This window comes from Prenolepis imparis, unplaced genomic scaffold, assembly GCF_030444845.1.
Source record: "Prenolepis imparis isolate NDT839.2.m4 unplaced genomic scaffold, iyPreImpa1.0 SCAF_10, whole genome shotgun sequence".
NCBI lineage: Eukaryota > Metazoa > Arthropoda > Insecta > Hymenoptera > Formicidae > Prenolepis > Prenolepis imparis.
Window position 1 is genome coordinate 12,444,801 of NW_028141168.1, and position 25,854 is coordinate 12,470,654.

At 32.3% G+C, this 25,854-nt stretch overlaps 5 protein-coding genes, 1 long non-coding RNA gene and 1 other non-coding gene across 9 annotated transcripts; 3 read left to right on the plus strand and 4 right to left on the minus strand.

Moving 5' to 3' along the window:
• Positions 1–2,599: 2,599 nt before the first annotated feature.
• Pgrp-s3 (peptidoglycan recognition protein S3) lies at positions 2,600–5,285 on the minus strand. The gene is made up of 5 exons (XM_083048508.1): positions 5,159–5,285; positions 4,091–4,173; positions 3,576–3,783; positions 3,277–3,395; positions 2,600–3,168 (listed from the first exon to the last, which is right to left on the minus strand). Exons 2-5 carry the CDS (start codon positions 4,143–4,145, stop codon positions 2,984–2,986), a joined length of 567 nt encoding a protein of 188 aa, XP_082904634.1. The 5' UTR covers positions 4,146–4,173; positions 5,159–5,285; the 3' UTR covers positions 2,600–2,983.
• Positions 5,286–5,363: 78 nt separating this feature from the next.
• LOC145942036 (uncharacterized) lies at positions 5,364–6,470 on the plus strand. Its single transcript, XR_014426289.1, has 3 exons — positions 5,364–5,779; positions 5,893–5,920; positions 6,332–6,470. It is a non-coding gene; the product is annotated as an uncharacterized LOC145942036 (long non-coding RNA).
• Positions 5,944–8,599, minus strand: LOC145942034 (peptidoglycan-recognition protein 2-like). Its single transcript, XM_083048507.1, has 5 exons — positions 8,462–8,599; positions 7,434–7,516; positions 6,919–7,126; positions 6,620–6,738; positions 5,944–6,511 (listed from the first exon to the last, which is right to left on the minus strand). Exons 2-5 carry the CDS (start codon positions 7,486–7,488, stop codon positions 6,327–6,329), a joined length of 567 nt encoding a protein of 188 aa, XP_082904633.1. The 5' UTR covers positions 7,489–7,516; positions 8,462–8,599; the 3' UTR covers positions 5,944–6,326.
• Positions 7,877–13,555, plus strand: LOC145942029 (alpha-ketoglutarate-dependent dioxygenase alkB homolog 4). Its single transcript, XM_083048499.1, has 6 exons — positions 7,877–8,078; positions 8,957–9,082; positions 9,161–9,253; positions 9,331–9,758; positions 9,839–9,985; positions 13,089–13,555. The coding sequence occupies exons 1-6, from the start codon at positions 7,977–7,979 to the stop codon at positions 13,090–13,092; spliced, it is 900 nt and encodes a 299-aa protein (XP_082904625.1). The 5' UTR covers positions 7,877–7,976; the 3' UTR covers positions 13,093–13,555.
• LOC145942030 (CD63 antigen-like) lies at positions 10,136–15,541 on the minus strand. The gene is made up of 5 exons (XM_083048500.1): positions 15,344–15,541; positions 12,107–12,295; positions 11,864–12,034; positions 11,272–11,502; positions 10,136–10,792 (listed from the first exon to the last, which is right to left on the minus strand). Exons 1-5 carry the CDS (start codon positions 15,416–15,418, stop codon positions 10,595–10,597), a joined length of 864 nt encoding a protein of 287 aa, XP_082904626.1. The 5' UTR covers positions 15,419–15,541; the 3' UTR covers positions 10,136–10,594.
• Positions 15,542–16,668: 1,127 nt separating this feature from the next.
• Positions 16,669–25,461, minus strand: LOC145942031 (CD63 antigen-like). Of its 3 annotated transcripts, none has more exons than XM_083048503.1 (7): positions 25,354–25,461; positions 23,247–23,430; positions 20,959–21,098; positions 18,641–18,829; positions 17,872–18,042; positions 17,121–17,360; positions 16,669–16,983 (listed from the first exon to the last, which is right to left on the minus strand). In XM_083048503.1, the coding sequence occupies exons 3-7, from the start codon at positions 21,022–21,024 to the stop codon at positions 16,918–16,920; spliced, it is 732 nt and encodes a 243-aa protein (XP_082904629.1). In that variant the 5' UTR covers positions 21,025–21,098; positions 23,247–23,430; positions 25,354–25,461; the 3' UTR covers positions 16,669–16,917. The 3 variants fall into 3 exon arrangements, with proteins under 3 accessions (XP_082904629.1, XP_082904628.1, XP_082904627.1); XM_083048502.1 differs by lacking the exon at positions 25,354–25,461 and adding an exon at positions 25,165–25,314; XM_083048501.1 differs by lacking the exons at positions 23,247–23,430; positions 25,354–25,461 and having other exon boundaries at positions 20,959–21,216.
• On the plus strand, positions 19,186–19,267 carry Trnas-uga (transfer RNA serine (anticodon UGA)). Its single transcript has one exon. It is a non-coding gene; the product is annotated as a tRNA-Ser (tRNA).
• Positions 25,462–25,854: the final 393 nt, after the last annotated feature.

Sequence of the window (25,854 nt, forward strand, 5' to 3'; positions counted from 1 at the left end):
GCTCTATATATAAATATGACTATGTATTATATCATAACGAAACTATAACGATAATTTGCTGCTGCCCGTTGCTGCTGCCGCCGCCGGTCGTGTCGAGTTTAGAATGTAAATTATAACGTTAATCCTCTAGCACACAGAGAATGAGAAAAGTTGGGCCACCCCCGCGTAGAGTTTGTGTGTGCGATCTATTCATAGATCTATCCTAGTGTACCATGATTTCCCACAGCAGGATGCGAATTATTATTATTACTCTTATTATTATTATTATTATTAATCTCTCGTGAATTACTAAAATTCCTCTCATGCAGCATAGCATACTCTCTTAGCGTTATATGTATATCTTATAAAAGAATTTTTAACGTTATACTTATATTCTTTATTATGATTATTATGATTACTATTAATGTTAGTGACCAGTGTTGCCAGTGTCAGTGTCACAACTGTACAAGATTTTTCGGTACACTGACGAATTAAATAAATTAGACAGTTTCTCTCTTCGATCGTCAAAATTTTATTACAATTCGTCTAATTTATTTGATAAACGTGACCTTGGTAACACTGATAATCGCCCATTCTTATTACGATTATTATTATTAATATTACTAATTATTATTATAATTATGGTTATTACATATTATTGCGATTACTATTACCACTGCTATTACTATTATTACTACTATACTATTACCACTACTACTACTTACTATTACTACTATTACTACTCTACCACTACTCTATTACCGCTGCTATTAATTATTATTAACGTTATTACAACAGGCTAGCTAGGGCATACCAATCCGCGCACATTTAAGGACAAAATGGGGCTTATTTGTCATACTGGGAAAATGTATGACCGATCTCATTGACCATTTGACGCCCCATTCTACGCACTTCCATCCTACGCAGATTGATATATATATCTGACAATGAGCGAATGAACATAGAATGCTGAACAGCGAATGCGAACAGAATGTTAACTTTTATTAATGTTCGATTCGCATTCATTCGCCGTTCGTTGCTCATTCAATCGCAGTAAATATATCCCATCCCTATCGATTCCGTCGCACGACGACTCATAGACTCTTTAGCATTCGTGTCCGAATAAATGCGCTTACGTGTATAGACAGAGGTTACACTATATCACACACCAAGCCGTCAAAAAAAAAACATTTTAAATAAACTAAGAAACTTATATCTATTTACGATATTATGCTGCTGCGCGTAGGGCGCATATGCCTCTAGAGAGTAATCTTCATGCAAGAACCAGAGATAGACAGAACAAAGTATGCACTCATTTGTTTCAATTATCTGTTGCTAAAAATAAAGGAAGAATAATTTAAATAATAATACGCACTTTTACGATGATCTGACCTTCTTTCGCGAAAAGTTTAATCTTCTTTCGAATATTCGCAGAATGTCTAGACATGCAAAAGCGTATTACCGAGTATCGTTTATTCTATATCGTATACTCGCACGTATGTATAATAATTAAAAATAAGTTTTTGGATATATACTTATATTGTATTTCCTTATTTATTTTGTTATTATTTTTTAGGAGCACTTGACGATTCGATGTGTGAATTCGTTACTTTTATTTCTAAGCGAAACGCATCGTTTAATAAGTGATCGCTCTATTGTTCTGTCCATCCCTGCGACGATGCAATTACCTTAATAAGGCAGCGCGGATACTCGCGGAGCGTGTGCATGTACAGTGTAAAAGATGCGTTGTGGATATGTACAGTGTAGAGGTATAATTGAGCGAGAGAAAGAAAGCAAGGTGATAAAAAGAAGAAGCGTTATATATATTATATATATATACATAATAACTATGAATATAAGTATATAAGGCGCGAACGTGCGCACGTGTCGTTTATTTCGCGCAACTCATTTATTTTTATCGAAAATGTTGCGTTTGCCTCTCCTCTTTCTTCTGCAAGCCAGTCATATAGCGTAGGTGCAGGATCATATGTATTTTCTGTACCATTGTTAACGCGACACGTGCGCTCGTCGACGGGCCTCATCTATCTTGTAAAATATCTGTGAATATTATGATTTAGTTTCTTCCTAATTGTAGGCTACAAGAATACAAAAAAGAATGTTTACGTTAATCATTTAAGAAAGAGAGAAGAATGTACAGATATCACTATATTCTTTTTTTTTGTTTTGTGTTTTACTGTAGTTATTGATAATTATATGGATATTAACGATAATAATAACTATGATTAAAAGAAAAAAAAACTTAAGCTCGGCTCGATTGCGTCATTCTTGAAAATCCCGCTAATAATGCGCAATATATTTATTCTGTGTAAGAGAAACTCTCGGTGATAATGTATCATTTGTATATTAGTAATTACGTGATCTCCTAATAATCGAAAAAAAAGAAAAGAAACTTGAATAGAATTGGATATACGTTACGATGTCATACCGTTCCATCTCCTAAATTCATCACAATTTATCCACGATTTATTTCTACACGTCGTCTACATGCGTTCTTCTGAAATGTTAATGCGTTAAAAAACGTATGTTAAGAACTTTCTTTTTATATTAGATCAGGAGCTGGACTTCTCGCTAGAAAGGTAATATAATAAAACACAAACTATTACCTCGAATTGACGTATATTTCTCTTACGGTCTTATATTTGTTATATTTTTTTTTCTTGCCAACGAATTGCGAAAAAATATATCATAGGATTTATCATTTGAAAAACCCTGCTCTATATAATAATCTCATCGAACGAGATTCGGATTAAGAGTTTGCGAATAAGCAATAAGTGTTGTGATACAAAAAAGCTTTCTCCTTATTAAAAAAAAGTTCAAGATTTCTTATACACATATATATATAAGAAAAAATATTCTATTCTACATATACATTTTATGTCAGTTTAAAAATTATATAGAAGCAAATATTTTCTCCATGATATAAGATAGTTATTCAAATTGGATGAAAAGCGACAATCCTTAGCATTTGCTGTAAATCGCTCATTTAAGGATTGCTAGTCCACTCAGGCCAATTTTGCATCTGTACGTAGAGTTGATACCCAGGGCTGGCTGTTTGCTGTACTTGTCGCGCACCGATCACACGTACGTTGCTTCGAAGGATACCTTGGGATTTGCCACACTCAATTAATTGATGTGCATCGTCTAACATTTTCTGGCTGGCCTGTTTATCTGAAAATAAAAGACGACCAGAAAATATAGCAATTCGATAAACAAAAAATAAAGTATCAATATATTAAATATATGATTTAAAAAATACATATATTTCGCGATGCTTACTTTCGAAATTTCCAATGAAAGCTATGCCGATAGATTTTTTATTATATCCATATGTATGCGCTCCTTCTCGTGTCCATCCACATCCCTCGTACACGTTTCCATCGCCACCGATTAAGAATCTTTAAAGAAAAGACAACATATTGATCAATATTTTTTGCACATTTTTTAATATTAAATAGATTAATAAATATTATTAGATACATTTACGTTACATAAAGCAAACGGTATATTAATGTTATGAAAGGGATTATGTGTATTCAATGGGACTGAGATAATGATTACTATTTAATATGACTTACGAATAACCGATATCATCCCAGCCAAGTTGGTCCATGTGATAACCGCGGATGCCGTCGACGCGGGTTGTACAAGCCTCGCGTGTATTACACTCTGGAGTGACTGTATGCTGTATTACTACATAAGGTATCGGCACTATTAAATAATTCACATCTCCAGCGGGAACGGAGGTCCACTGATTTCTGCCGATGATGTTGGGACATTTGACCTCTGCGAAAATATTCAATTAATTAGTAAATTAATTATTTTATAATTAATCCTGAAAATAAATAAATATTTTCGCAAATCAAGAAAAAGATAAATCAAAGTAAGACTTAATTTATTCTCAGAAGTTTTCACATTTTTCACTTGACTATTTATTAATATAAAATATATTTTAAACACATCCGAGACTATATATCTATTGACTTGGTAAAAAGATAAAAGCGTTATATATGTTTTTTATGTATTTTAAAAGATTTTCGCAAAATGATCGCGCGAATGATAAAACTGAGAATTTAAATGTTAGAATACTTACTGGCGAAACTGGCAGGAAGCACCAGCAAAAGTACAAAGCAGATCCTCGACAACATCCTTGCAGTGTGAAACAGAGGCGTACAACTGCAAGAGAAACGTTAAAAGATTAAAATATAACATCAATATTACTTTGACTTATGACCCACGAGGCGATAACGAGAGAGATTCGCTGAATATAATCTTAATTTTTTTCCTTTTCTACTAATATAATAATTTTTAATAGTATAATAATTTTTAATAGTATAATAATTTTTAATAGTAACAGAGAGATAGAGAGAGAGAGAGAGAGAGAAGCTAAAATGTCAATTTATTATTTATTTTATCGATGAATAAGTTATTGTGTTTATTAACCATGTTTATTATGAATATTTCATTGAAATTTATTTAAAAAATTAAATTTATCTATAGAGAAATCAAATTTTTCCGAATCGATACAAATTAATGTAATCGATATCTCGCATATCGATTTTGTTAACAATCGATTTGAGGTAAATATGCCGGTTTGTTGTTGTCCGACATCTGTCCGTGATCTGTAGTTTTTTTTCAGCGTTTTCTGCTCGATATAAAAAAGAAAAGGAATCATTATGGAAACTGTTCAACCCTGTGGCTGCAAAGGAATACGTTCTTGTTTAATTTACGAGGCTAAATATAAAATATCAAAGCCGGATCTGAAGGAAGTATTGCAGGGAACGAAGTTGGAAAATTTCTTAACCTATCATAACTTATATATCAAGATCTTTATATATCGCGTTGACATTTCTTAGAATTGATCGGGATTCCCTTTCCTGTGATTGAGAAATGACAATAAAATTTAATTTCAGGGACTCTCCATATTACCGTTTCATTAATATTCTCCAATTAAGTTTTTATTACTCAGAATCATAGTAAGCCCAATCAATGCAATTTTTTGTATTCTAATCTTTGAATCATCTTTTATCTGATGATCTTTATGCTTTATTATTCATAGGATTGTTATTATATTATGTATTATATTGTTAAGTATACTCACAAGCTTGTAACTTGTCTTCCTTGAAAAATGTAAATCAAAATTTATGTGTGAATATTTTACCTGAGATTTCTCTGCCTTTTCTATCTGCTGTCTGCTATACACTGTCCTGTTTGTTGAATCTGCTCCTAGTCGGATAGAATACTAGAATAACTAGTTTGCAGTTTTTTGTGCAAAAAGATGAGGCACTTATTTTGTTTTTCTTAATTTTATTTCAATATTATCCTTCTATATATTTGATGTAATATCACTGTGTTCTGTCTGTTGGATCTGCTTCTAACTGGAAAGAATACCAGAATAACCAGTTTGCAATTTTTTTATGCAAAAAGATGCACTTTTTCTTATTTTGCCTTAATATTATCCTTTTATATAATTGAAAATGTGATATGAGAACCATTATAATATAAACTGATTAAAAGTTTTATATATAACTTCTTTTCTTATAAAACTTCTTTAAAAAACTTTTTTATAACTTTAATTATACAATCTTGGATGAAATATATCTTTAATTATTGTTTAATTTTTTAACTAATTTAAATTATATTTTCAATCTTACAGGAAAGCAAATGTTATGTTTATTGCCCATATTGTGATAAATCATCACCTGGATGGGATATAGACGAGTATAAAAAGCATCCCCATCATGATGGAAATTTAATTGACTATCCTGGTGTTTACATCAAGGTAATACGATTGCAATAAACTACTGTACATTTTATAGCATTCTTTTTATCATTTTTCTTTACAATATGTAATACGTTAAAAAACGTATGTTAAGAATTTTCTTTTTATATTAGATCAGGAGCTGGACTTCTCGCTAGAAAGGTAATATAATAAAACACAAACTATTACCTCGAATTGACGTATATTTCTCTTACGGTCTTATATTTGTTATATTTTTTTTTTCTTGCCAACGAATTGCGAAAAAATATCATAGGATTTATCATTTGAAAAACCCTGCTCTATATAATAATCTCATCGAACGAGATTCGGATTAAGAGTTTGCGGATAAGCAATAAGTGTTGTGATACAAAAAAGCTTTCTCCTTATTAAAAAAAGGTTCAAGATTTCTTATACACATATATATATAAGAAAAAATATTCTATTCTACATATACATTTTATGTCAGTTTAAAAATTATATAGAAGCAAATAGTTTCTCCATGATATAAGATAGTTATTCAAATTGGATGAAAAGCGACAATCCTTAGCATTTGCTGTAAATCGCTCATTTAAGGATTGCTAGTCCACTCAGGCCAATTTTGCATCTGTACGAAGAGTTGATACCCAGGGCTGGATGTTTGCCGTACTTGTCGCGCACCGATCACACGTACGTTGCTTCGAAGGATACCTTGGGATTTGCCACACTCAATTAATTGATGTGCAACGTCTAACATTTTCTGGCTGGCCTGTTTATCTGAAAATAAAAGACGACCAGAAAATATAGCAATTCGATAAACAAAAAATAAAGTATCAATATATTAAATATATGATTTAAAAAATACATATATTTCGCGATGCTTACTTTCGAAATTTCCAATGAAAGCTATGCCGATAGATTTTTTATTATATCCATATGTATGCGCTCCTTCTCGTGTCCATCCACGTCCCTCGTACACGTTTCCATCGCCACCGATTAAGAATCTTTAAAGAAAAGACAACATATTGATCAATATTTTTTGCACACTTTTTAATATTAAATAGATTAATAAATATTATTAGATATATTTACGTTACATAAAGCAAACTGTATATTAATGTTATGAAAGGGATTATGTGTATTCAATGGGACTGAGATAATGATTACTATTTAATATGACTTACGAATAACCGATATCATCCCAGCTACGTTGGTCCATGTGATAACCGCGGATGCTGTCGACGCGGGTTGTACAAGCCTCGCGTGTATTACACTCTGGTGTCTCTGTATGCTGTATTACTACATAAAGTATCGGCACTATTAAATAATTCACATCTCCAACGGGAACGGAGGTCCACTGATTTCTGCCGATGATGTTGGGACATTTGACCTCTGCGAAAATATTCAATTAATTAGTAAATTAATTATTTTATAATTAATCCTGAAAATAAATAAATATTTTCGCAAACCAAGAAAAAGATAAATCAAAGTAAGACTTAATTTATTCTCAGAAGTTTTCACATTTTTCACTTGACTATTTATTAATATAAAATATATTTTAAACACATCCGAGACTATGTATCTATTGACTTGGTAAAAAGATAAAAGCGTTATGTATGTTTTTTATGTATTTTAAAAGATTTTCGCAAAATGATCGCGCGAATGATAAAACTGAGAATTTAAATGTTAGAATACTTACTGGCGAAACTGGCAGGAAGCACCAGCAAAAGTACAAAGCAGATCCTCGACAACATCCTTGCAGTGTGAAACAGAGGCGTACAACTGCAAGAGAAACGTTAAAAGATTAAAATATAACATCAATATTACTTTGACTTATGACCCACAAGGCGATAACGAGAGAGATTCGCTGAATATAATCTTAATTTTTTTCCTTTTCTACGTATAATAATTTTTAATAGTAACAGAGAGATAGAGAGAGAGAGAGAGAGAAGCTAAAATGTCAATTTATTATTTATTTTATCGATGAGTAAGTTATTGTGTTTATTAACCATGTTTATTATGAATATTTCATTGAAATTTATTTAAAAAATTAAATTCATCTATAGAGAAATCAAATTTTTCCGAATCGATACAAATTAATGTAATCCATATCTCGCATATCGATTTTGTTAACAATCGATTTGAGGTAAATATGCCGGTTTGTTGTTGTCCGACATCTGTCCGTGATCTGTAGTTTTTTTTCAGCGTTTTCTGCTCGATATAAAAAAGAAAAGGAATCATTATGGAAACTGTTCGACCCTGTGGCTGCAAAGGAATACGTTCTTGTTTAATTTGCGAGACTAAATATAAAATATCAAAGCCGGATCTGAAGGAAGTATTGCAGGTAACGAAGTTGGAAAATTTCTTAACCTATCATAACCTATATATCAAGATCTTTATATATCGCGTTGACATTTCTTAGAATTGATCGGGATTCCCTTTTCTGTGATTGAGAAATGATAATAAAATTTAATTTCAGGGACTTTCCATATTATTGTTTCATTAATATTCTCCAATTAAGTTATTATTACTCAGAATCATAGTAAGCCCAATCAATGCAATTTTTTGTATTCTAATCTTTGAATCATCTTTTATCTGATGATCTTTATGCTTTATTATTCATAGGATTGTTATTATATTATGTATTATATTGTTAAGTATACTCACAAGCTTGTAACTTGTCTTCCTTGAAAAATGTAAATCAAAATTTATGTGTGAATATTTTACCTGAGATTTCTCTGCCTTTTCTATCTGCTGTCTGCTATACACTGTCCTGTTTGTTGAATCTGCTCCTAGTCGGATAGAATACTAGAATAACTAGTTTGCAGTTTTTTGTGCAAAAAGATGAGGCACTTATTTTGTTTTTCTTAATTTTATTTCAATATCCTTCTATATATTTGATGTAATATCACTGTGTTCTGTCTGTTGGATCTGCTTCTAACTGGAAAGAATACCAGAATAACCAGTTTGCAATTTTTTTATGCGAAAAGATGAGGCACTTTTTCTTATTTTGCCTTAATATTATCCTTTTATATAATTGAAAATGTGATATGAGAACCATTATAATATAAACTGATTAAAAGTTTTATATATAACTTCTTTTCTTATAAAACTTCTTTAAAAAACTTTTTTATAACTTTAATTATACAATCTTGGATGAAATATATCTTTAATTATTGTTTAATTTTTCAACTAATTTAAATTATATTTTTAATCTTACAGGAAAGCAAATGTTATGTTTATTGCCCATATTGTGATAAATCATCACCTGGATGGGATATAGACGAGTATAAAAAGCATCCTCATCATGATGGAAATTTAATTAACTATCCTGGTGTTTATATCAAGGTAATACGATTACAATAAACTACTGTACATTTTATAGCATTCTTTTTATCATTTTTCTTTACAATATATATGTTTCAGTTAAATTTCTTAAGTGAAGATGAGGTTAAGAAATTGATGGAAGCGCTCGATTATCTCCCTTGGCAAGCATCACAGAGTGGTAGAAGAAAACAGGTACATTTATATTTATGAAAATTAATACGTCTCTATATATGTTTATATGTTTTTAATTAAAACATTTCAATTTATAGAATTTTGGACCAAAATGTAATTTTAAAAAGCGAAAGTTACAATTAGGAGTATTTGATGGTTTTCCTAAAACAACACAGTTTGTACAGAATAAATTTGAGGAAATATCATTACTACATGGCTTTAGAACTGTCGAGCAATGTTCGCTTGAATATGATCCCGAACGAGGTGCTTCTATTGATCCTCATATTGATGATTGCTGGATTTGGGGAGAACGTATAGTAACCATTAATATCCTCGGTGATTCTGTTTTGACTATGACTCCTTATCGTGGTCCAATAACGCGATACAACTTAGACTACGTTTCAAATTACAATTCCATCTTGGAGAAATGCATTCATGATAACACACAGATCGATATTGATGATAACGTGGTAGTACGATTACCAATGCCTGCCAGGTCACTCATGATTTTATATGGTCCAGCAAGGTATAATACTTTTTCTTATAGAAACGAAGATATACATTATTATGTTTTATGTAATTAATATTATATTTTTTGTTTCGTAGATATCAGTGGGAACATTCCGTGCTTCGACAGGACATCACATCGAGGCGCGTATGCCTCGCATATCGCGAATTAACACCACCGTATCTTGAGAATGGGGAACATCACGAGGAAGCTTCTGAGATTTTGAAGCAAGCTTTATTCTTCAGGTGACTATGAAAAATAGATTTAAATAATCAAATTTATTTAATATATTCTTTCTCGTTTGACGGGATATATAATGTGTAAATACCATTTAAATATATTTTATTTTTACCATAAAAATACAGTGCATTAATAATATTCAATAAGTATCAACACTTTTTACAAGTTTGTGTAATAATACTCTTTCTCTTATGGCAAACATTCTTGATTATCTATAGTATAAAATTGAAAATGAATTTGAATGAATTCACTCTAAGTTCAAATTTAAATTAAAATTTCGCAATATTTAATTATTGGAATACAAATTATTTAAAACGATTAGACTGTCTATATCTAGTTAAGAAAATATATTAATCTATGAATGATATAAATCACAATTATTTGGTATTAAGTACTGTTTTCTCCTATATCATCTTCGATAATATAACCTATTGAACTCTATTACACAAATAAATGTAAAAGCATCAGAAAGAAATATTCATTTTTGTATAAACGCTTTTATATAATTATATTATAGAAAATAGAACCGATATAATCAGTTTTTCTGTGTGTAAATTTCTCTTTGTGAGAACAATAGGAAAAATCTGGTCTTATTGAATTTTTGTATTAAAATGTTAACATTTTTTATCGCCTTTTAATGGGTAGTCCGGTGACATATATACTACGGGAAACGTAGTTAAGGGATCCGATTTTCCCAGCGGTTCGTAACCATTCACGAGGTTTTCTCGTAATTCCCAGCGGCGCCTTTCCCTTTCCGTCTTTTGACGTCTGATAGCTCGGCCAAGCATACACGCGAACATAATCCCCGTTAGCTAGAAAGAAACAGTAGACACAAATTATTATCATATAAAATTATATAACTTATTTATTTATATAAATTACATATTCAAGATTATAATTTTAATTGTAAAGTAGACAAGTTAGAGCATATAATAATTTCGAAGATCAAATATTAATGCGATTTATGTGTAATTTGTAAGAATTTATGGACTTGAAGATTTTATATATATATCACAATTTACTATTCCAGAATATTCTACTTTAACACGTATATTGCTTAATATATTGACACATTACCTATTTATCTATCTAGCAAATGTTTTATATTATAAATTGTGAAAACAAGTTTAGCATGCAGAAAATTGCATGATTAAAAATTTAATTTTAAATCTTTTCTCTCTTTTAAAACGATAGAGAAGGATTATTTTGTAATTTAATCCAAATACATAATTTAGTAGCTTCGATTACAATATATATATCGATTATATTTTTTAAAAAAATTAAATCTTACCTGAATAAGAGCGATCGCTACAGCTCCCGTGCCGATGTATAATGCACTGCGGTGAACAATAATAGAAAGACGATTGATACAGCCCTCCTGGTACTTTCCCTGGCAACGATCCGGAAAATCTATTATCTCATCCACTATATATGCACAGCAAGAATCGGGTAAATCCATATTCGTTTCGTTAAACGATATGTCGTCCCAATCCCTATAGCTGTCATATCCACAGCAACGTAACTATAAAGAAAAATTATTATATATATGTATAATCGATTATTTTTCAAAATATTAGTTAAAAGTTAAAGTTACAATTAAAGTAAATTAATAATTATATAATTAAAATTAAAGTAAAAAGTTTAAAGTAAAAATTAAAAGTTAAAAGATAGAAATTTGCAATAAAATAAATAATAATTTTCCTTAGCATTTTTATTTTAAAAAAAATCTTATCTATCATCCGACAATATTATATCTTTTAATTTTCATAACTTCTTAAAATTTTACTTTTGTGTTTCTTAGAGAAAAATAACATCGTTTTATACATATAAGTTCATAATGAGTTACAACTAATAGTAATATAGGGAATGGTTAATCCTCTTACCCTAGATTGCATAAAATCGATTGCAATCGTGGCTTCCTTATTCCTTCTATATTGATGCATCGTTAGATTGATTTTTTCAGCTAGAAGATCTTTAATGCCATCTTGTAAGCTGTATGCAGCAACAGCTGCGGCAAGTTCCAATACCAAAACAAACGATAGTAAGACTGCAAACTACAATTACATGAATGAGTACGCGTCGAGAAATGATATTTAAAGCAAGTAGGATTCATATGTCTCACTTACCACAAGAACCATGCAGGTACTTTCCCTAATCGCGCCGCAGCATCCCATAAAAGCGATTATGAAGACGAATATTCCGACCACGATTAAAAGCGTGGCTGGCGAAAAGTAGCTTGAATCCAAGAAATGGGAAAAATTCTCGTAAACGGCATAAATTGTCGTGCCGACCGATATTATCATCACCCCCGTCAACTGCAATAAAATATTAAAAATAATCGATATATATATTGTAATCGAAGCTACTAAATTGTGATATTTGGATTAAATTACGAAATACCATTCTCTATCATTTAAAAGAGAGAAAAGCTTTTGCATGTTTATAAAAACTTGTTGTTCTCATTTTTGTATACAACTCAAAGTTTTGTGCATGTAGTTTCTTAGCAAAGCTTGTCGAACATTATAAATTCTATTTCTGTTTACAGGAATAATTTACAAATGTGCAAATTATACAGCATAATCAAATAAGTTAATTTTGTCTTGTAGCATAAGATTTTTTATTATTTTTATAATGCAGTTATCTCTAGCATTTGTTGTATAACAATTGTACGTGTAACATACGTTTTCAGTTAACTCTTTAGATCAGAGAGAAAATGCAAGACTCTTGTCGCTATTATATGAAATATATCATTATGTACACATCAGTTTCTATTTGTTCTGCAAAGTGAGTTACTTATTCCTACGCGATAAAAGCCGTATCTTTTATATAGTTGATACAAGTCTACGTGTTCTCATCAAAATTAAATTTACTATTTGCTATTTAATTAATCGACAAGTTATCGAAAACTAGATGTCATACATAATAAGATAGGAAAAGTAATTAAATTTTTTATTCGATTTAAATAAACAAGGGCCAATTGAATAAGCGCGCGAATTATATAGTTAAGAGGCAAACACAATTTTTTTTGTCGATAACAATGAAATCAAAGATCAAATAGGAGGCAATAGATCATTGCACCTATCTGTACAAACTTTTACAATTTTTCAGTTAACTCGTATGTTGAAGCCTTCCACCTTGCTGTCGTATGATGATACCGCGCGACATCATCACGAGATTGCAAAATTTATCTTTACTGATAAGCAACCATATTAAGTTTCTAGATAGAGGTAACAGCGTATAAGAGTTCGAAGATGTTTGAAATATTTTCCTATGACATATTACTATATGGATGTGTAAATCTATAACAAAACTACGAAAAAAGTTTATCCTCAATTCTTTTCGTTACAATTTCGTTATAAAATTTCGATTATGTCGTTTAAGAAAAAAAAAAGAATTACTTTTTTCCTTTCAAATTCATACATATGTAAATATATTCCTGTACATATAGCAATAAGCTGCAAATTTGCACAGATGCATTATAATTTATAAGTGAGTCAACATGAGCAATACAAGGTGGCTAGCATAAATTTTGCTAAACGATATGCTCAGCATTATGCCATTTATACCGAACATTTCATTGGTCGAATTTATGTCATATCTTGTGCTCCGTATTTTGCTTATCGATGCGCAGTATTGTCCTAAAATTCTCGCATACAAATTGCAATATGTGTGCGAGAATTTTAGGACAATACTGCGCATCGATACGGGACAAGATATGGAGAAAGCGCGTGTTATCGCTTCTTTATTTAATTGAAAAGTATATAATCGGGTTGAACGGGACTGTACAGATACGCCCATCCCTAATAATTCATTAGTGCATAGCCTTGTCTATGTGATATCGACCGCAGTTCGAAAGTGCAATCTCTCTAACAACGAAACTCGAACTTCTCATGGCCCATATCGCTCTCTTCGCATGACAGAGAACAAAGGATATAATAATAAAAAAAATATTAATGTCGCAAAACTTGCTTTTGTCTTCGTGTCGTTTGTACTGAAGGGCATTATTATCCTCTCTTTTCTATCATAGTTTATATTTTACGTCGTTACAGATGTCGTAGTAAATAATCAGATACGCGTTGATTTTTCAAGTTGATTTTTTAATACCGAAATAGCGAATCGATTTAATTGATACTGCCTTTATATTATATATTATCACGCTTCAAATAAATGTTATATTATTGTATATATTATTTATATATAAACTATATTTTTTTTTACAAAACATGTAATGATTTATGACAATACTGATTTTTTAATTATACTATTTTAATTATATTCAGATGCGCAGAGTCAAGGAAACTACGCAAAAAAATATACGCGAAAATGGATATCTAATGAGTCATTTTTAAGATTAATTGCCGTTTGTATTATTGGAATTAGCATATTCTAACAGCTGCAGTAGTGACAAATAAAATTGATAGAACACTCTTATATAAGACAATTTAGAATACAAAAACAATTTTTTTTTTTTTCGATATTTTCATATGTGTGTATCATACTCTCTCTTTCTATAAATAATATATAAAAAAATTACAAAAAAAGATAACTTTTTTACAGTGAAAAAGTCTTATTTTCTAACTCGTTATTCGTTTCTTTTCTTTCGTAAAAAGTAAGAAGTTAGCACAAGTATATACAAGTTTTTAAGGCCATTGCACGTACAAAAATTTTAGTCGTAATCGTAAAGCCGTAAGCAAATCGTCCAATCATAGAGAAGAATTATCATAACGTAATAAGAATGCTTGACTGTGATTAGACGATTTGCTTACGGCTTTACGATTAAAATTTTTGTACGTGCAATGGCCTTTAGGATCCAGACATTATTCGTATCTATATGTATAGGCATTATCGCTACAACAGCAATCGATAATTATACCTGTGTGGTATAGTCTACACGATAGCATTCTTATAATGCGCAATTGCACCTCCTTGAAATTGCGTCGCATTTTCCAAGGACCTCCACGACTATGTATATACATCGACTCATCGCAAAATTATTGAAGACTTTTCACGCATATCTTTGAAGGGGCTTGATACATATATTGTCTCATTTTCCAAGAATATCTGTCCCGATAAGCTTAATACGACATCGATAAAAAAGTGTGCAAAGTGTTTTCAGAAAGTCATATTACCGCAATTTATCAAAACTGACATTTATAATCAATACGTATAGAGTATATCGCAAAGATGAGAAATTTATATTGTCGAGATGAGTAACGAGAGATCGCAATGGTATTATTCCACGTATAGATGAATCGCGATTAGTCAAAATGAGTCGCTCGATTGTTGCGAGAGAAATTGCACATAGTAACGAAATAGAATAAAAGATAAAAAAGAAATAACGATATCGCATATACGGTACAGACCACGAAGAGGGAGTTGACCGCGCACAGCAGATACTTGATGCAGCGAAGTCCAACGTCGAGGTGTGTGGCCGCCATTTTGGTGCTCGTGTAGGCTCCTCCTGGACACAGGTGCACAGCAAACGCGGATCCCAACGCACTTGACACACACAGACTATTGATGACGTTCCTGGATATCGGCCGGATATCAGTCGGCTCCGCGGCCGTTATCAGCTGGCCGATTACGAGCCACGTACGAAAACGTACGAATGCTAGCGGACGATGACGAACGACTGTTCGTGCGCCACGCGATCTCGCACGATCGCGTACGGAGACGTCTTTGTACAATACATATACCAACGCGGGCGATTTCCTTGAAACCGTACGGTCCAAGAGCGAGAGAGAGAGAGAGAGAGAGAGAGAGAGAGAAAGAAAGAGAGGGAGCAAAAAGTCGAGAAATGTAAAATGATATGACAAAGCACGAATTTGATAGAGCGCACTAACATGTGCATATTAGAGATATGCGGTAAACGCTACGCGCAGAAAAAAAATTGACAAGTGTACACGTGACGTGTATGCTGCTTGTCAAACATTAAATTTTTAAAAATTGTCTTAATTCATAATTTTATATGATATTTTTATATTATAGTACAGAATTTATATATGCAGGGTATCTCAAAATAGCCGAGACATATTTTGTTTACGTCTTTAAATCTATGTACAATGATATTTAACGTGAATCATTATACAACACACAATATTTAAATGTATATTCATTGTCCTTTTAACTTGAGGGAAAATTTTAATTTATTAAATTGTAATATATAATATTAAATTCAACCTTATTGCAAATGAAATTATTTTTTACTAATAAAAAATTCAAATATTAACCAAATAATATTCTATAAAAAATCTTGTAAATTATACGACAAAGCAATAATGTAATATGTTGAAATCGCGGATACAAGATGAGAAGTTTTCGTTGATGGACATACAAAAGAAACGGTCACTTGTGCTCGTTGCTACGTTTATACATGAGCAAAACAATAACACGAGTATGATTCATATGAACGATTAAGTTAATTTGTGTGTGTACATGATTCACACAGGGACACAATAATAAGCGTGAAGGTTGAATTTTTTCATCTGTATTTGCAAGTCGTGAAAACTGTTTGCAATAAATTTTCTCCGAAAAATTACGACACAGAAAAAGGTTAAAAGATTTTTTTTATAAAATAAATAATTGTAAAAAATGTGATTGTGTTATATTCATAAACATATAAGAATAGTAGAAGTTTACCGCATATTTTAAATATATACGAGAATTCATAAACGCAACGTCACAAAAATACTTGATGACGATGTAAATATTTTATTAAAAATACGCGATGCGAAATATCACGTAGCAAAAATAGTTTATCACCCTTACAATGATAAATAATGTACTCACGTTAGATCGCTATTATATCGATAATTTCATTAAGATCATATGAGAGTCCTATATCTTAATTAAAATCCACCGACTCACTGTCATCTAATTCTAATCTAAAAATATAAACACTAAATCCGATATATATGCTTGGTGTTCGCATGGCACTCTACATGGTCACGTAAGAATTCCTGATTGATCTGGCTAGATATAATGACAGGAAGATTCCTATCAGCTGCAACATTAATTAAGACATCAATTATTTTTATATAATATAAAACGCGCAAGAACTTCAAATGTATTCTTGTTTTATAAAGGCTGCACGAAACGGCGTTTAGAATATTTATGGTATATCATACTTAGGAGGTATACCTGAATTGCACCAAGAGTCAATCCGACACCCGCTATTTTGGCCGCGTGTTTCTCCGCAAAATGCGCAAACGCATCCATGCAACCTACGTGATGCAGCGTCGGTGATTCTATCGTGCAATTCGCCGTGCCAATAGCGCCTACCGGTTGATCGCAGCACGACATCGGGATACCCGTCGAGTTCTTCGGTCTAGTCAAGTTCTCCATCCAGTCGCTGGCATTGCGTGTACCGCAGCATTCAAACTGCGATTGAAAAATGAATTGAAAAATTCGTGCGTTACGTCACGCAAAAAGCAAGGGTAGATGTTTCGAATTAATCGCGAGTCGAGTAGATATTTTGCGCGAAAGCAAAAGTCTGCGATATTTCACGCTCGCGTACGACATCTCGTACGAGATCGTTGAGCGTGGTCAAGGAAGCCGGCGACGGTAAAAATCGATTTATGCGCTACCCCCTCGTAGCGCGTACACGAAGAGGGTTCTACAACATACACATGTATTATACACGCGACGAATTAGAGCCGTGCACTGAAATTATCCCTTGTAATCGCTTGTCGTTCACGATATCCTCGCGACGATCGCGTCGCTCCCACGATAGGGAAGGCATAAAGCGAAGCGTGAAAAACTTGTAACAAAGTTGCTGGCGGAAAAAAAAAAGAACGAAACCGAGAATCCTATTTAGTCCATTGTTTGAAAGATATCTTTGATCGCGTTTGGTATATTACGTAAACGATAATCCTATGTAATTGCGCATTACGTCTTTTTGCAGATTATCCCAGACGAGGGCGATCTCGCGGCTGTTATTGTATTTGGACATCGTCTCGAGCATCTTTTCCTCGGCGACCGTCGCGACCCGCGCCCTCATCACGTATCCCATCGTACCGCCTATAATTTCCAGTATGAAGACCGCGGTTAGAAGGGTGAAAAACTGTAACAGAAGATTGTAAAAGATAAAATCGGTATCATTAAAATATTGGAAATATTTCGGAACAATTATCTGAGATATAATAATTATTAAAATATAATAAAGTTATAATTTATTTAAAAATATATATATATATATTATTTTTAATAAATAAAATATCGACATAGGCAGAGTTTAATCTGGAGAAAACTCTCTCACGAAATAAGTCTCTTGTAATATGCAGTTGCGTCAATTTTTTAAAGTAACACCGGAAGCGCGCCCGCCCTTGTCTGCGAGGGAGAATTTTCCCGGAATAACAGCCGGGAAGGTGAAATGGGGAGGACACACATGTCGATTACATATTTCGTATGTAAAACATATGATCCATTACATTATGGAAACGAAGGGGAGACGATACCATCGTATAGGTAGAGCTGGTCGGGCTTTTTTCGTTTACGTGCCGCGTTTTTAGATAAAAAATAACACACCCAATTAATAAATGTATAGTTCAATGGAAACGCGCATAAATTTAATTATTTTTAGTCAAAAAATGCATTAGAAAGTGTATATTTAATTGAAAAAAAATATATCGTCCAGGTATATTTATAATAAATATTCGTACCGTTATTATCATGCAGGGGCTTTCGCGAATGGCTCCGCAGCATCCGAAGAATGCGATGAAAAAGATAATAGAGCCTACAGCTACGAGAAGAGATGGTACGGAGAAGAAACTATTGTCAAGGAAATGTTGATATTGATAGTAGACTCCATGGATGACCAAGCCAATTGATAACAGTACAATCCCTGTGATCTAAACAAATAATAAATTGATATAATGTAGCATATTGTCACAGGAAAAAGAATTTAAAAATACAATTTATAATTAAATTGATTAATTTAATTATATAATAATTCCCTAATAATCCGGCAATAGCGCAATTAATTAAACAGCTAATTAAACATTAAACAATATATAAATGCGTAATTAATACAATAAATAATTAACATTTCGGTTGAAGAATTGAAAGAAATGCATCAATCTTATCTTTTTAATCGAGTTAACTTTTCGGTGAAAGAATCTCTCGATATATTTTCATGAGATATATTCGAATTATAAATTCGTGTGCCTTAACTCAACATCATACAAATTGAACGCATCTCACAACAGCTGCGGTGTCCGAGCGGTTAAGGAGATGGACTTGAAATCCATTGGGTTCTACCCGCACAGGTTCGAATCCTGTCCGCAGCGAATTTTTTTTTTCTTTTTCAGAAAAGAATCATTTACATAATGAGAATGTACACGTTCATATAAAAATGTACAAATATTTTTAATTACATTATGTTTTACGTAAATTAATTGTAAGATACTTGTCGAACGAATATATTATATAATGATTTATTCTCGATGAGTAAACTAATCCGATATAACCAAACAACATTTAGTTAATTTTAATTTATATTAAATTTATATATACACAAATGGATCTATATTTCTGCAAAGACATATAAACAATATTTTATATTCAGGAGTAAATGGCATTTTCATTTAGAATTTGCAATTGATAGTTAATGCAATAGCACCAGGGGCGTAGCCAGGGGGGGGGGGGATTTGGGGGATGAATTCCCCCTTGAAATTTTGAAACCAAATATGAAAATAAAAGGTTGAAAGCGGAAATAGAAATAAAATTGTAAATGCTTTAAAATCTAAAAACAATGTTTTGAACGACACTTTATCGTAATGATAATTGATAAGATGTTTGTCCTACCGATTACACGAAGTACTCAATCTTTTTAAAATGCTCAGACTTCTATTATAGTTCTTTAACAATAAAAATTATAAGTTGTGTTTTTTATTTTTTATTATAAGTTTTACTTTTCAAAAATATCCCCCTCCGAAATCAAATCTTGGCTACGCCCCTGAATAGCACAATAGACATTTTATATAACATAAATGAAGATAGAATTAATGCTGAATTAAGGCTTAACTTATAGCAAGAAAATACAATTGAATCAATCTATGATAAACGATATTATTTAAAAAATCAATGATGTTACATTGTGATAATATTGTCCGTGATTGCTGTATTACATTTTTTAGATTTATTATCTCAATTAAATTTCATTTTCTAAAAACCGATCACTCAACTCATTGTATTTTTTGAATCTATAATTGTTTATATTGCAGCAAAATGTTAAAAAATAATCAGAAATACAAACATGGTTTTTTTTACACTTTTCAAACAAAAATGTGTTTGCTATGACTAATTTCAGTCGATAATATTTATCTACTATATACTCAATATTTGTTTCAGATAACTTAACGATTGCGTGACTCAAAAAATGTTAAAGGTTAGCACAATAACTTTTATATATTGTATCGATACTTTATATGTTTACTAATGATATATTTTCGAACCTCAAATCCTATATTATTGATATTTAAATACATATCTTAAAATGATATACGCTCATGCACGCAATAATTAGTTAAAAATGAGCTCTGTTAAATCAGATGATTTTATTCACATTATAATATGCATTTCAATATAATTATTCATATGCAAAAATCTACGATTTATAGAAGCCATCCAAACATCAATTGAAATTAATTGAGATAATTCTTTAAGCATGTAAAATTTGTCTTTATTATCTCGGATATTTTGTGTATTTAAGAAACATCAGCAAAAAAGCTCGATTCAAACTTGAATTAATTGTAGATTCACAATGAAATTTCGGCCTTATCCAGGCCTTTCCACAAGCTTAATTAAATTAATTTTGATCAATACTCACAGTCCGCGATGTCAATTTTTAAAGTGCGCACATTGCATTCGATAGAACGATTCGATAACTCGCAGTGGCGATGCATGCCACCTCATCGTTCCGGAAGGAACGCGACGTCGCGCCGCTCGTCGGCTGCATCTGCATACATTTAATGCTTACCACGAAGAACAAGTTGAATGCGAACATCAAGTACTTGATGGTCTTCGGTGCCAGACCCAGCTGCATCGTCGCTGTGTTCGATGTCGTCGTTCCTTTTGGGGGATCCGCACTCCTCTTGCGCGAGCGGGAACAATCTTGCGCTGTCAAAAGCGAGTCACGAATGATACTGAGAGCGATCGAGAGCGTGAAAAATGCGACGAAAAAGGCCCCTCAAAGCAGGAACGTGCGTTCCGACGAATGGCGCCGATGTGCATGTGCCTGCCAAGTGCGACACACGCACGTGCGCACACATGAGCTCGTGTCTTTGTTTATGTGTGTACGCGTGTGTATGCACATGTACGCGATATGGAAAGAGAGACCCAGAGAGAGAGGAAGGACCGGTTGAATCTCGTTTAATATTCGTTACAAAATACGATCAATCGCGGTAAAAGTGTTGGAGCAGCTCGCACACACCTGTCACTGATCCAGCTCTTAACAAGATTGCGAAATTTGAAAGGTCGCTCGGTCCCCACGATTTTTCGATTTCACATTGATCCGCGATGAATTTAATGCACGCGGCAATATTTCTGATATTGAAACTGAAACAATTTTTTTTCTGAAAAAATCGAAATCTCTGAATAATATATATTTTTGAATTTGATTCATTTTCAAAGTATTCTCTCTGAATCTCTTCTTTCGCGGGCTATTTTTGAAAGAAAAAAATAAATTTTTGAGCTTACATTGGATACTTTTAGGGGTCCAAAAGTCAGCAGTCAGTTCGATTTATGCCTCTGTATTTGTTTATGTGCGCGCGTAAAAAATACCTGTCTAGACTCTGATTTCTCAAGGAAATGTACAGAAACTCGATTACGGATTGCACAATACCTGCGGTCTCTGTTCGTCAGTTCGGTCACGTCGTTAGTTATAGTTCGTAATTGAGACTATTGAGGCATAGAATATATGGAGCACACACAGATCCTATAATGTCGCTAATATAATATTCAATAACCGAGTGCTCAAGGGTAACACTTGACACATATCTCACCGCACGTCCGTAACGCAGTTATTACCCTCGCATAATCGCTTAATGATGCCGCGATCAATCTGTGACACAAATATCCATTTATATCGTCTAGTGGATTGCCCTTCCACGAGAAAGCGGGGCAAAATCGACAAAATAGATCTGCGTGCGTATGAACTGTATCCTGACCTGTATTATTTTCATTCTAAAAGTTCAAATGAAAGTATATAATGCCCATATCTATTCGCGCGAAACATGTCACACGCTCAAGTGGGCGCAAAAATAATGGGCGATTTATTTCTACTTTCCCTTGCTGTTAATTGTAATACGAGATATTTATATTTATATAGATTATGTTTTGAAGCTCGAGATATAAAGTATTTTTAACAAATTTCATTTAATTATTTTTACCAGTTATTATGCGTTAAATTGAAAAGAAAGATTAGAGAATTATGTCTCACATATACACTTTTGTTGCACGAATTTAAACTTGGCTACCAGAGACGTCTAAACAATCTGTATTGTTATCGAAATATGGCGCGACGGAAATATTTCTGACTGTAAATGTATAATATATAGCAAAACATGTTGATTCGACAAATTGCGCTAAAAATAAAAATACGAGTTTTAAAAATACGTGTGTTTGAATGATTAAAATTGAATAAAAAATAAATGTTTTAAAAACAAATTATAAAAATTGAGCAATACGATACAGAATTAAACAACGAATAAGTCTTAAAATAATAACGCAAATCAAATTCACATTTTTTAATAGAATTTAATTAGTGTAATATAAATATATTTAAAATTTTTATTCTTTATATATTTCTTGGTAAAGGCATTAAGTATTTAACGTGTGTGCTTATGTTTCACCGAAGTTCATATTACATATTAAATGCGCCCCTCTTTCGTATAACTGCGACTTTATTCTTTTATACCCCGTTTCGCGCTACTTCTGTCAACTAGTAAAAATTATATATAAATTTATATTCTTTAAATGTATTATGTATAAAAAATGTCTACAATTTTCAGGCAGGAAAGTAGAAAGATTCGCGGCTCGGAGGAATTAATTTTCCAATTTTACTATTCCCGAAGGGTTGACTTAACTACGATATATTGCGCTCGGACGAGGCCGATGTGGCCCTGAGGCGTATTCGAGCACGCATGCTCCGGGTCGGCACATTTTATATTCATATATATTTAGCTACATTGGCCGAGGGTTGTGTACGGTCTGACGTGGCCGACATCGTGGAGAATTCTCCCTGAGCGTCGTATACTATATACATACGTGGTGCACGTGGTCAGCGTTCACGCAAAAACGCAAAAACTCGAGTCATTCTTGACGAAGTACGCAGAGAGGTCGATTTCGCACCAATTTATGCTCAGCCTTATTGCGCCTTCCTAGATTGAGGGCACGCATTTCGTTCATCATGGTCACGTTTCATTCTGTAGCATGTTTATCCACAATTATCCTAAAAGCAAATGATAAAAAGAGAATGAATAATTGTGCTAATTTCATTAACTTCCTCTCTTTCTCTCGCGTCTATTCTAATTAGTTATATAAAACTGTTATTTATACGAAGACCAAAGAGCAGCAATAAACGTGACGATTATATAGCTCTCGGCGTTATATTTCTGTGTAAATGTAAGCATAATAAGTTATTACTGTACGTAAGGTTATTATAAAGTTTATGATGCCGCAGTTGAACATTATACATATTTTTACACGTGCATAAAGTGTTTCTAATGCGGCTAACAAAGTCTTTATCTCTCAACTATTTAACATAAACATTACATTATACATATATATACGGGCAATATTATATTTAGAAAATCGATGAATACATTTAGGGTAAATGTCAGGACTTAATTCCCTTCTCGATGGGAAAAACTGACATAGAGCATTTTAATGCAAATAATATCGAGAATGCAAATTACGTGAAGATTAAAAAATTAACCAATGAAATGTGTCATTTTTAAATATCTTATGTGTATGCTAAGTATATTCAAATAGTATTAATGTATAAGGATCATGATTTTTTTTGAAATATTATGAAATATTTTTGAAATTATATCATTTTCAATTTTTAACATATTTCTATTTGTCCATATTTTATATTCATAGTGTAAATACAAGAAGTTAAATATATTTTATCTCTTTCTTTTAAAACTAAAATCATAAACTGAATTTTACTGTAAATAATGTATCTCGCTTCCTCTTGATTTAATTTAAATGCCTTTACAAATTGTTTTACAAATAATTAATAACGAAATAATTTGATAAAATAACTAATAATAAGTCATAAAAAGATGCAAATATCATAGTTTTTATCTTCTTTTTAAGCTTTAATCGACTGAGATTTAATTACGATTGAAAAATTCTTTAGAGAGTGTGTATTTAATAACATGCGATTTAATTAAGATGAATATATGAATTAAAAGAAAGACACAATACTTTTGGTATAACAAATATTATGAGCTAAAATAAATTGCGAACGCGTGCAAGACTTTTTTCCACTTGTATTTTCGCACACACAAGAGACCTAATCATCCTGGAGTAAATATTATTAATTATATGGCGAGAAAACACGAGCGGGCGTGAAATTGCGTTGGACGTCACGTTAATTTCGTCGAGCGTTGATGAAGTCTGTTTTGTCAAAACAGTCGTCATCGTTTTCACGAAATACTCCTCGCCGGAGTCGTGGACCTGAAAAACGTGCGTCTGTGACGTGTATATTAATAGACGTCGACAGAGAATGGTATCGAAGCATATCAGCATTGTAATTCACGACGTTGGCGTTACGATTCTCTTCGTTCGTTGCACTATCTTTTTTCGTATTAATGGGGCATTAATGCATTCATTTGATTCTCTTTCATATCTCTTTCTCTCTCTGTCTGTCTGAGTCACTCGATCTTTACAATGAAATCGATGCGGCCTGCATAATTTATAATCTCGATAAATAAAACAAACAAGATTGGCGAGCCGCCAATTGTCAATTATTTGATAAATTGCAGGTGAAAATACGAATCGATTTTCTGCAGCCGTTTCATCTATTTTCGATCTGTGTCCATTTTGTTCAAAATACGCGGAAGATGATAAGAGGTTATTAAATACACATTCTCCTCGAGTAAAGAAAAGCAAATAGTATATAAAATTTCTCAATACTTTAGATAGAGATAAAAGAAATACCCTTGTTTAAACATACCTGATATAGATTTTAAGAGATTTCGCAGTAGACGCGGAGACGATCGTGAAAGTTATTGGATCGATTTGGTTATCTCATCGACTTCAATTGTTGATCAATGATATAATGGATCTTTCATATACAATTGTACGTACAAAAGTACAAATCTCGTTTGATATTCGCAAATGGAGGATAGAGAGGGATACATACGCATAATATATGACTACGTAATGTACATTGAATTGTCGATTACTGCTGAACCCGCCATGACACCATCAGCCAAGTACAACGTCGTTGCGTCGCGTTGCGTTGTGTGGTGTTGCGTGTTGCGTGTTGGACACGAAGATGCACAGGTCCGTATAAACATACTCGGGTGACGCGTGCATCATCATCAATAAACGTGACGTTGACGCGCTACGAGATGTGAATAGTAATTAAGCGGAAAACATCTTTCGTAATAATAATATCCGGAAGTTGAAAGTATTTCCGGCGAAAAGTCTTTTATGACATCTATAAAATGTATTATTAATAATGTTCCCTCGAAAAACTATAAATTTTTTAAAAAGAAAAATCTCTAGCATACGTCATATCCCCCTTTTCCCTCTAATATGTGTTATTTAATATAATAAGATATTCTATATATATATGTGGATTGATTTCTATGGTTTAAAATCCTCAGTTTGTTATATATTGCTCCTATTTTATAATTTT

Excerpts from the sequence above, each read along its gene's own strand:
- LOC145942034 (XM_083048507.1), bottom strand. The coding sequence starts at position 7,488 with ATGTTGTCGAGGATCTGCTTTGTACTTTTGCTGGTGCTTCCTGCCAGT. Across the intron at positions 7,127-7,433 it reads GCTTCCTGCCAGTTTCGCCA|AGGTCAAATGTCCCAACATC; the intron begins GTAAGTATTCTA and ends ATATTTTCGCAG. Across the intron at positions 6,512-6,619 it reads TTTCATTGGAAATTTCGAAA|ATAAACAGGCCAGCCAGAAA; the intron begins GTAAGCATCGCG and ends TTTTATTTTCAG.
- LOC145942030 (XM_083048500.1), bottom strand. The coding sequence starts at position 15,418 with ATGGCGGCCACACACCTCGACGTTGGACTTCGCTGCATCAAGTATCTG. Across the intron at positions 12,035-12,106 it reads GTACCTGCATGGTTCTTGTG|TTTGCAGTCTTACTATCGTT; the intron begins GTAAGTGAGACA and ends ATGTAATTGTAG. Across the intron at positions 10,793-11,271 it reads TAGCGATCGCTCTTATTCAG|CTAACGGGGATTATGTTCGC; the intron begins GTAAGATTTAAT and ends GTTTCTTTCTAG.
- LOC145942031 (XM_083048503.1), bottom strand. The coding sequence starts at position 21,024 with ATGCAGCTGGGTCTGGCACCGAAGACCATCAAGTACTTGATGTTCGCA. Across the intron at positions 18,830-20,958 it reads CATTCAACTTGTTCTTCGTG|ATCACAGGGATTGTACTGTT; the intron begins GTAAGCATTAAA and ends TTATTTGTTTAG. Across the intron at positions 16,984-17,120 it reads TGACTCTTGGTGCAATTCAG|CTGATAGGAATCTTCCTGTC; the intron begins GTATACCTCCTA and ends TTAATGTTGCAG.
- Pgrp-s3 (XM_083048508.1), bottom strand. The coding sequence starts at position 4,145 with ATGTTGTCGAGGATCTGCTTTGTACTTTTGCTGGTGCTTCCTGCCAGT. Across the intron at positions 3,784-4,090 it reads GCTTCCTGCCAGTTTCGCCA|AGGTCAAATGTCCCAACATC; the intron begins GTAAGTATTCTA and ends ATATTTTCGCAG. Across the intron at positions 3,169-3,276 it reads TTTCATTGGAAATTTCGAAA|ATAAACAGGCCAGCCAGAAA; the intron begins GTAAGCATCGCG and ends TTTTATTTTCAG.
- LOC145942029 (XM_083048499.1), top strand. The coding sequence starts at position 7,977 with ATGGAAACTGTTCGACCCTGTGGCTGCAAAGGAATACGTTCTTGTTTA. Across the intron at positions 9,083-9,160 it reads ATCCTGGTGTTTATATCAAG|TTAAATTTCTTAAGTGAAGA; the intron begins GTAATACGATTA and ends TATATGTTTCAG. Across the intron at positions 9,254-9,330 it reads AGAGTGGTAGAAGAAAACAG|AATTTTGGACCAAAATGTAA; the intron begins GTACATTTATAT and ends TTCAATTTATAG.